This window comes from Alnus glutinosa, chromosome 10 (genome assembly GCF_958979055.1).
Source record: "Alnus glutinosa chromosome 10, dhAlnGlut1.1, whole genome shotgun sequence".
Taxonomy (NCBI): Eukaryota; Viridiplantae; Streptophyta; class Magnoliopsida; order Fagales; family Betulaceae; genus Alnus; species Alnus glutinosa.
In genome coordinates, this window is record NC_084895.1 from 16,402,206 (window position 1) to 16,412,676 (window position 10,471).

At 32.7% G+C, this 10,471-nt stretch overlaps 2 protein-coding genes across 2 annotated transcripts; both read right to left on the bottom strand.

Moving 5' to 3' along the window:
* Positions 1–201: 201 nt before the first annotated feature.
* Positions 202–935, bottom strand: LOC133880531 (14 kDa proline-rich protein DC2.15-like). Its single transcript, XM_062319482.1, has one exon. The coding sequence runs from the start codon at positions 844–846 to the stop codon at positions 424–426; it is 423 nt and encodes a 140-aa protein (XP_062175466.1). The 5' UTR covers positions 847–935; the 3' UTR covers positions 202–423.
* Positions 936–5,800: 4,865 nt separating this feature from the next.
* LOC133879106 (protein FAR1-RELATED SEQUENCE 5-like) lies at positions 5,801–9,232 on the bottom strand. Its single transcript, XM_062317650.1, has 3 exons — positions 7,857–9,232; positions 7,462–7,636; positions 5,801–6,190 (listed from the first exon to the last, which is right to left on the bottom strand). Exons 1-3 carry the CDS (start codon positions 9,230–9,232, stop codon positions 5,801–5,803), a joined length of 1,941 nt encoding a protein of 646 aa, XP_062173634.1.
* Between the last annotated feature and the right edge of the window lie 1,239 nt (positions 9,233–10,471).

A 10,471-nucleotide genomic window follows, 5' to 3' on the forward strand; every position in this document is an offset into this window, starting at 1 on the left:
AATGATTAAATCAACTAAATTTTTTTTTATTAATTTAAGCTTTTGAAAAATTTGATCTCTTCAATCGCTCTTATTCTAATTAAATATTCTACAAAGCTTATATTTTAATTTGGAATAGGTGATAGTTTTTAATATCCCTACATCAATCATTAAAACCCAACAAGACAATAAAACAAATAAAAAAGAAAAGAAAAAGAGACAGATTGAAAGCACCATATTCATCAAGAGAGTATTACATATAGAAAAAACACAGATTTTATTGTTTCCCCCACAATAGCCTCTTTAATTTATTGCCACTAGAGTGTGGAAGGCCAAGTAGTTGAGAGTCCAATAAACCAATTGAAAGCCCAAATTAATGGGAAATTATGAAAATAATCAGATTATAAAAGGAAAGCAAGTAGAAAAATGAGACATTCAGCACCATTAGGCGCATTGGAAGCCTGTGGGAACATTCTTTCCGCAGTAATTGAGCAGCAAGCTCAACGAGACGGGGACATTGAGATTGATGCCCAAAACATTGGCCTTGATGGCAGTGCAAAGGCAAACAGCAGCTTCCACATCAGCAAGCCCCTGGATGAGGCTGCAGCAGGGTGTCTTTGGTGGTGTTCCAACAACAAGGTGCACCAAATCATTCAACAAGTTGGCACACACCCCTAGCTTAAGGGTGTCCTTGGGGCAAGTGGCGGGCTTAGGTGCCGCTGGGGTCGGATGTGGCTTTACCGGAGGGTGTTTTGGAGTCTTTGGTGGTGGTGGTGGGCAAGGGACATAGGTTGAAGTGACCATAGTGAAGAAGAGAAGGTTGAGAGAGACTAGAAAAGCTATGGTTGCAATAGCCTTAGAACCCATTTTCAGACAAACTTGCAGCCTTGATAAGGGTATAAGATTGATCTGTCTTGTATAGGGATGTCTTAGGGGTGGTGTAGGATGTTGAAATGGGTTATGATTTATATAGATGGAGATTGTTGTTTAGGGAATAAAATAACATGAAGAATTGGACAGACTTGTGACTTGTGAGCAAATTGGATTGGATCAAAGGCCTTCCAGTACTAGCTGGCGGTGCAACTTGGAAAATAGGCCATGTTTCTGAGTTTGGAGGATTCTGCATAGATCTACTGATTGATTAGTTTGCATGAATTCAATCTTGCACAAAAAACAAAAATAAACAACCTAGATCTTTTTGATTTCAATACTTTTTACATTTTCTCATAGCACTTCAAGATTAATATATTTTTATATAAGTAATGTTATACACCACACTTTTATTACATTTTGCTGATGTTGCACTGTCAATTAGCTATTGAATCTTTTTTTTTTTTTTTTTTTTGCTTTTTTAAAAAAATTGTTTGATTTTTCAAGAGCTGATTAACCGTGCATAAGCAAAGTGAGATAAAAGTGAGCTACATGACATTTAATAATCATACAAAATATTATACTAGTATTCTACTATGATGACGTGACAGTATTAATCTACCTTGATTTTTTTTTATTCAATGATTAATCTACAAATTGACCAACATATTGCCATATCAATATAGTAAAATCTAACCTATATAGCAAAATTTTGTAAAGCATTCCCATAAGATTCGATATTCTCTCTTCCATTCGGTTAAGAGTGGGAAAGACCTTCCTGTAACCTATTTCCCACGTTCAATTAAAAAACAAAAAAAAAACAAAAAAAAAAAAAAGGGGAGAGAAAAAAAAAGGAAGTTTTGTGCTTGAAGTTAAAATGTTTGTGAGAGTCAATTTCGTCGGTCTCTTGTTCCATCAACTTTACTAGAATTTGTCATTGGGAATAAAGTTAAAATAAATAAACCAAATTACTATGATATCATAAAATGGTCAAAGATGTTTGTGCATGCTTTCACACAAGCACATATATTAAATCTTTTTTATTTTTTGTCATTTTGGGATAAGTAATAGATAAGATTAATTCTAGAAATAAAATTAAAAGTAAATACATGATCCTCCAAAATGAAGCAAAGTGGCTTTAATTTATTATTCATCACTAGGTGAGTATTCTAAATGGCTAGCTATCTCTAATAGTTATTTCCATATTTTTTTTTTTATGAAAAGGAAATACTTCAATGACTCGATCTAATAATGCAAATGCTACAACGGAAGTACATAAAAACAATATAATATATTTGCAAAATTAGCTTTAACTAAGTGCTGCATCATGTTTGGATTGAGTCCTACCCTGTCCTATCTGTATTGCGTCAACTATACTAGCCGAATAAGAGCCCATAATTTTCTATACAAAAATATGAGTTTCCCTTCAAAAAAAGAAAAAAATAATAATAATTATAATACCTCAAGGGCGGAGCAAAGCCTATGAGGCCCATTGTAGCTTATTTTAATTTTGTTACATACGCTCGGTCGAATAATATGTTGGGAATTGTACCCCCGCGGTATAGCAAGGGTATATTAAAAATTTCAATACATTGGGTTAGCTAGAGTTTAATTGGTATCATTGTATATATGATATGACTCTATTGTTTTTGAGTCTTGCATGTGGATATAGATATACTGTCGAACCATGTCAATTTTTTATATAATATTTTCTCTTCCTTTTATCTTTACTTTTCACTAAATTGCGTAGTATCAACCATCCCGGACATAACCATGTATATTAAAACAATCTGATCGTCTATAGATTTGTTTTGAATATTTGTCAGTATTTAGACAAATTATAAAGTAGAAGGAAAGATGTGGGAGTCCATCTTTCAAGTAACTAATTATAAAGTAGAAGGAAATTAAAGATTTTTCAGTATTTCAATTAACTAATTAGAAGAAGTTTTGAAATTAATTTCACGATATCTTAATTTTGATCCTAATTATCCATCAAATGGGGATTTTAGCCTTAGTACAAAAAGTAAGATACAAATGGAGTCATCCTAATTCCCTGAGTAATCAAAAATACCTAAAAAGTCTTGACCTAATTAGCCCCTATGTCCTAAATGACACTAGGTCGAACTTGGTGTGAATTATTCTTCCTTTTCTTTTATTATTTTTTTCTTCAAAATTCCTATGGTACTAATTGAGTAGCACAATTGCTCATGATCCAGGCTGTGTTTCCGTGTCCCAATTGATAAACTAGTATTTTCTTTTCTTTTATTTTTTTGTCCATTTCTTGTGTCGTTGTGGTTTATATAGATGGAGATTGTTGTTTAGGGAATAAAATAACATGAAGAATTGGACAGCCTTGTGACTTATGAGCAAATTGGATTGGATCAAAGGCCTTCCAGTACTAGCTGGCGGTGCAACTTGGAGAATAGGCCAGCCATGTTTCCGAGTTTGGAGGATTCTGCATAGATCTACTGATTGATTAGTTTGCATGAATTCAATCAATCACCAAAAACAAAAATAAACAACCTAGATCTTTTTAATTTCAATAGTACTTTTTACATTTTCTAAGAGTACTTCATGATTAGTATATTTTTATATAAGTAATGCTATACATACACCATAACACACTTTTATTTCATTTTATTGATGTTGCACTGTCAATTAGACCTTAAATCTTTTTTTGCTTCTTTTTTTCTTCTTTTTTTTTTCTTTTTTTTTTTTTAAAAAAAAAGGGTTTGATATTTCAAGAGTTGATTATATATATATATATATATATATATATATATATATATATATTAACAATGACTGTGATTCAAGGGCTACTAGACCTTGTCATGTTAGCTTTGTAGGATATTTATGGAATATATGTTTGTGTGGTATGCAGCATTAATACTCATCTCAAAGTTCTTCATTATTATATTTTTATACAAGTAATGCTATATATACACCATACTTTAATTTATCTTACTTTGTTGATGTTGCATTCTCAATTAGTCTTTAGATTTTTTTCTTTTCTTTTCTTAAAGAAAAAATGACGTTTTGTAATGCCACGTACATTATCAAAGTGAGATAAAATTATGATATTTATCATTAAGTAATGATATATACCACACCAATATTCCACAAGTACTATGCTACGTGAGTCTGTGACAATGTCAATCCACTCTTGATTTTTTCTTTTCTTTTCTTTTCTTTTCTTTTCAACAACGGCTGCTTTAAAGGTGTATTAACACTACCACATCAGCATAGTAAAATAATGATAGAATATTAATGCAATATATAGCGTTTCTCTATTTATATCCTTAAGAGACTCAATTTCGTTGGTCGATCTGTAGCTTCTTCCATCAACTTTACTTGAATTTGTCATTTGGCTTGAAGTCAAACAAGCCCAATTATATCATAAAATGGTCGTGCTTTCACACACACATCTCTAATCGTCCAAAAAGAAGTAAAGTGGCTTTAATTTATTATTCATTACTAGGTGATCAGTATTCTAAATGGCCAGCTAACTCTAATAGTTATTTCCATTTTTATTTTATGGAAAGGAAACACCCAATGACTCGTATCAAAAAAAAACACCGAATGACTAATAATGCAAAAACTTCAATGGAAGTACATAAAAGCAAATTAATAATCTATAAGAGATTGTTGCTCATATTCTGAATGAGTTAGTAATACTGACCTTTAGTACAAAGATCAACCCCAAGGGCGGAGTAGAGCCTACATGGAGCCCGCTGCAACTTATTTTTCATTTTGTTATGCCGCGTGGAACAATAGGTTAGGAACCACCCCCGCAGTATGGCAAGGGTATGTTGGGAAATTAATATACCGGGTTAGGGTATAACTGGTATTAGTATACATATGATGTAACTCTATTGTTTTTGACATAATTAAAAGTTAATTGGTTGGTCTTGTGAACGTAGAGACATTGCCAAACAACATAGGTTTTCTATGCATGTACTATTTTTTCTTCATTTATATCTTTATTTTTTCCTAAATTGCATAGTCTCAACATGATCCGACACGGAAAGCGTGGATAAAAAGAAGAGAATAACTAGGTCTTCAAGTCTATAAAAGTAACAAGCTACGCATGGCTTAGAAAATAAAAGTATGGACACAAGTAGAACATAAGGTGACATGTATCATTACTCTTTCTCAAACCTTCATTATCAAAGTTGTAAAGTTTTTTTCATCATAAGCTTTGTTTAAATAGAAAATACAAAGCTCCAGAAGAGAAAATCTAAATAAAGATAATTCTGCAACTACTACTAATAATAATATTCTAACAGTGGATACTAAAACCTAATAAAGAAAAAATTTACTTCCCACTACTGATCTTTTATCACTTTTACAATCATACCCTCAAGTGTTAATTTAGTGTATCCATCTTTATTATATTTATTTTTTTCTATTTCGACCCTCCAGTCCACGGTAAATCAAACGATTGACTAGTTAAATGTCCCTTATACTCCTAAGATGTTTATAAAATTACAAAAATACATTGGTTTAATAATTAAAAACTAAATTATCTTAAAAAAAATCAAGTCTGGGGATCACAAACCGGATCACATTTTTTCAACTTTTTTTTTTTTTTTTTTTTAAAAAAAAGGAAGGGTATTTTGAAAATTTCACTATATCCGTTAAGATTTAACGTTGAATTTGGACGGGAGGGTTGAAATTGAAAAAAAAAAAATGAAAGATAGATATACTAAATTCACACTTTTTAAAGTTTAAGAGTATGATTGCAAAAGTGATAAAAGATTAAGGGTGATAAGTGAAGTTTTTCTAACCGGATCCGGATACTATGTGGTACTTAAAAGTACCGCATATTTGCGGTACTTTTAAGTACCGACTACGATTCATTCTTCATATTTGTTTTCTTTTAACTCTGTGTCGATGTGTCCTCCGTTACTTTTGCTTTTTTTTTTTTTTTTTTCCTCTCTTTCATTCACAGCTATCTACCGCAGTAGGAGTCTTCCCCAAGACATTCTTCTTCAAACGACGAGGTCTCATTCCAACGCTTGCAGTGGTTGTCCGTAGACATGCCGGCCATCGGGAAGTTCATCCGTGGGAGGAGCAGCAGCTCCTCATGGCGATCGTGTAGAGACGGTTCGATCTCGACAACAGATGCTTCAAAGACGACGGCAAAATCGGGCGGCGTGACCGAGTTCGATCTCTCTAGGATGAAGCCATGAAGGTAGCCGTGAAGGTCAAGAGCAACGTCAAACTCAAAGGCCGAATCAGCTTCTTCTCTTGGTCGGATTGCAGGGACTGCACAGCGGAAGTGATTTGGGTTTTTGGATTGGGAGGTTTTGTTGTAAAATTGTGGGTTTGTAAGTGATTTCTAATGTAACCCAGAGTGTGATTTCTTAGAACATGCAGGAAATCCATAGGGCAAGAGTGAAGGAGAAGATTGACAAGTGTTTTAAGCAAAAATTGATGGATTTCTGTTAGCACCCATGATGCAAGTTCTATTAAAGACAGGCATATAACTTATCATTTTTCATATTGATTGTATTTTGCTTAATATTAGATTTCTTTGAGAATCTCTAGTTTAGACTATATATTCATTTGGATATACTGCAAAATAGAGTTCACTCCTATTGCTGTTAGTTGCTTTGTCTTTGTTTGGCTAGGCAATCAACATTTTTGCTAATTTTGGACATGCAGAATATTGTGCAAAATAGGAACTAAAGATGGTATTTCTTTAGCCATAAAGATGAAAGTGTGTAAAAATTCTGTGCCATAAAAAGCAACACCCTTAGCTGTGCTGGATTTGAAATGTCTACAGAAAAGATAGATAAAACTCAATAACTCTAAACATAAAATAGTCTTAATGTCTGTTATAAAGCAATAACAGTTCTAGTTCTACTTGATGGAATTGAAACTAGTTAACACTAACCATATCTTGTATTTACATAAAACAAAAAGCTCTACCCATGATGCAATCTATTCCAAGTTTGAACAATCAAATTACAAGAGCAAGTGCAAAAGGTATAGGAATTCATTTCGGACATTCCAACAAATTTTTCAAATAAAAAGCAACTGAACAACACCAACTAATGGTTAGGAAAGAAATTCTATAGAGTCGTATCATGAATGTTCAAACTTGTAAAGAGACACGAATTACTCTCGGTATCCTACAATTTTCCAAATGAAGGAAGAATTACAATAGTGATTAGCACTAGCATTCTACATGCCTTAAATAAAATTTTAGTAGAATAGTACCTGATGTATTGATGAAGGGTAAAGACTACAAGAGGCATTAGCTGTAGAATGAGGTATGTACAAATCCTATGCCATATATTATTGATCAATAACTATATATGATTTCTTAAAATAAAATAAAGTGAAACGAAACCAATAAAAAATAAAAAAGAACTATCAGCTCCATGCATTGATGAAGTAGTACATTGACCCTATTTTAGTTACACACGAATTAATAAATGAAGCTCATATTAAATAAATAACATGTATAAATGTGAAACAAAATATAAAGTTATGAGGTAACTACTTGTAAATTCTGATTTGCTTGAGGGTGATAACTATTGATACTTTTGTTCTTCTTTCTAGCCACTTCAATACAACTTTTGATCCGACGCTTTCCCTTACAACCTTGCTTGTTTTAAGGCCTTTAGCACTTATGACATCTTCATTTAAAGGATTTTCTTGAGAATTATCAACTTGGCAAAGATCGGATTTCCTTCTCATGACATCTTCAATCTTTTTGCTCAACTCAGTATAGTTTTCCAATGCTATCTTGTATGCTTCTTCACATTCAGCTGCTCGACTGATAAGTTTGACGTACAAGGGGCACAAGGACTTATATCGATTTGTGAATTCTAAATTGGTGTCTATTATTATTTCATGTCCATTGAAGTCTTGCACAATTTCATTTCTTGCATCTTTTGTCCATCTCTTAAGGATGTATTTATTTGGAAGTACCTTGATATTCATAACATCAAGAATTTTTTAAAGCATGCCTACACAAAATTCCACATCTCTCAAACTTTCTGCAACTACATGAAACACTGTGTTCCAAAGAATTCCAAATGACTCTACGATCTTGAGGTATATCATAAAATGACACTATATATTCCTGAGATGAGTTTCTTTCAATAAGCTCCTTGACATAAGCTCCTTGGAACTCTTCATATTGCTTTTGAAACTTCAAAAATGGTTGAGAAGTATAAATCTTTGCTGCTTGTACCAACATAGGTGATAACATCTTAATCTTTGGTAACTTTTGTCTTAAATTATACTCTGCCAACAATTCCTTGTAGCGCTTATCATTAAGTAATCTATCAAAATGTGTGAAGAACTTTACAATATCATAATCTGACTGTAAATAATCCTTCAAGTTAGCATTCAAACTTTCACTCAATTGTGTCGGAGTCATTCCTGCAAAAAAAGACATCTTGACATATGCTTTAGCCCATTTCTCTTTCACTTCAAATAAACGTTGAAGCCAAGAATTATCACATACATTGTACTTATGAAGTATAGTATCCCAAGCACTAAGGAACTCATCTTCCTCTTCCCAAACTTTAAAACAAGCATTGAGATCACTTCTAAACTCATTCTCACCTGTTAATAAATGACCAATATGTTTCAAAGCATTTTGCATTAAATGCCACGTACACAATCGATGGTAAGTATTAGGCATCACCAATGAAATAGCTTTTGCCATTGCTGGATCTTGATCAGTAAAGATTGTATTTGGCTTCTTCCCTGACATTGCCTCAAAGAAAGTTTCAAACAACCACTCGAAAGACTCTATAGTTTCATTGTATAGAAGTGCAGCCCCAAATAAAACAACCTTTCTATGATGATTAAACCCAACAAACATTGCAAGCGGTCGATATTCCTTATTTGTTCTGTATGTCGTATCAAAAGAAACTACATCACCAAATAACTTATAATCAACAATCATTTGCAGATCTACCCAAAAAATATTTGTTATCTGTTCTGGAGCATCCAACTGTAATGCATAATAAAGGGAAACATTCTCTCGCTTTTTCTTTTCAAAGTATCTAAGTAAACACCCTGACTCACCATATTTCAGCTCTCGTTGTCGTTTGCTGTGAAGGTAATTCTTATGATCTTGCTTGGTGTAACCAAGAACATCTTTCCCACTAGCATGCCTACCCATAAACTCATACGAATCTTTCAATTTTATACCACTATCATAAGCCAAATCAATTTCCAATGCTTGTGCATGTGAGATCCTTCGTTGTGATGGCATCATGTGAGCACATTGTGAAACATGAAGAATATGATTATGATTGAGCTCAAGGCTCTGTATACAATATTTCTTATTCTTTTTATCAAGTCGAATTTTCATATGTGCTTGGCAACCTATCCTTGTTTCAACTCGCTCACGCATTTTTTGACCATCACTCTCCCATTCGTCTCAAAATCCCTCTTTACAACATACAAATTGTCTTGAAGTCACCACGCCATCTACCTTTCTTTTATTGCACCAATCTTTACGAATACTAAACCCATAATTTCGTCCATACTCATTATAAAAGTCGTATGCCTCTTGTTCAGAACCAAACTCCATGCCAAGCTTTGGCGTATAATCAATAACTACATTTTAATCATTGTTCTTGTTCGTTTCCTCTATATAACTATTTAAAAGATAAATATAAATGTGTAAGAATCTTGAAATCTTGTTAGAATATGCTAGAACACTTAGAAGATGCTATGTCAATCTTGTTAGAATATTTCAGCATTTTTTTTTTTTTGTTCTTTAAAAGGGAAATACATCCCAACCAGTAGGTTCTGTAAAAAATAATTATAGGATTGGGCATTACAAGATAGTTTTTTTGTTCTTTCACACAAAAATACATTTTTTTCGTAACAAAAATTAATTCTTTCACGCAACACCACTTCAAAAAGAATTTTTTTTTTTTTTACTTTCATAAACAATAAAAACTTCTAAACTGATAAAAACAATACACAAAACACAAACTAACCTGTCATGGGAGTTTTGGACGGCCTCTTTATCTGGAAACATGTGTAAATTTGATGCCATTTTTGCTTGTGTTCACCTTGATTACGTAGATTCAGACAAAAAATCGAAATCTTGAAAGCAAATATATGTTTGAGACCTTAAAACTTATGAGAGAGATGCAGTGTAAAATTGAGATCTTTCAGTTTTGGTTGCCCGCGGTAGCAAAGAGACGTGTCTTAATTGGCAATTTTTGTTTATTTCAGTTTTGGTTTCCCGCGTAGCTGTGAATGAAAGGGAGAGGAAAAAAAAAAAAAAAAAGGAAAGAAAAAATCAACAGCTTGCTTTTAACGGATCCTTCACGGAGTTAAAAGTAAAAAGACATAAAAACTAAAAAGATGAACGGCGGTACATTTTCCCACAAAGCCGAGAGAGAGGAAAAAAAATAAGAAAAAGAAAATAAGTAAAACATGTGGAGAATGAATCGTAGCCGGTACTTAAAAGTACCACAATATGCGGTACTTTTAAGTACCACATAGTAGACGAATCCTTTCCAACCTAATAAGCAACTAAATCACCTAAGAAGAAAAATATTACCAAATCTTAAATCTTAAAAGCAATAAAAATAAACTAAAGATGGAAAATTCAAAATAACAGTAAAATCCTAAT

Excerpts from the sequence above, each read along its gene's own strand:
- LOC133880531 (XM_062319482.1), bottom strand. The coding sequence starts at position 846 with ATGGGTTCTAAGGCTATTGCAACCATAGCTTTTCTAGTCTCTCTCAAC.
- LOC133879106 (XM_062317650.1), bottom strand. The coding sequence starts at position 9,232 with ATGCGTGAGCGAGTTGAAACAAGGATAGGTTGCCAAGCACATATGAAA. Across the intron at positions 7,637-7,856 it reads GTTTCATGTAGTTGCAGAAA|TCGAGCAGCTGAATGTGAAG; the intron begins GTTTGAGAGATG and ends CAAACTTATCAG. Across the intron at positions 6,191-7,461 it reads AAGGCCTTAAAACAAGCAAG|AAATCACTTACAAACCCACA; the intron begins GTTGTAAGGGAA and ends GGGTTACATTAG.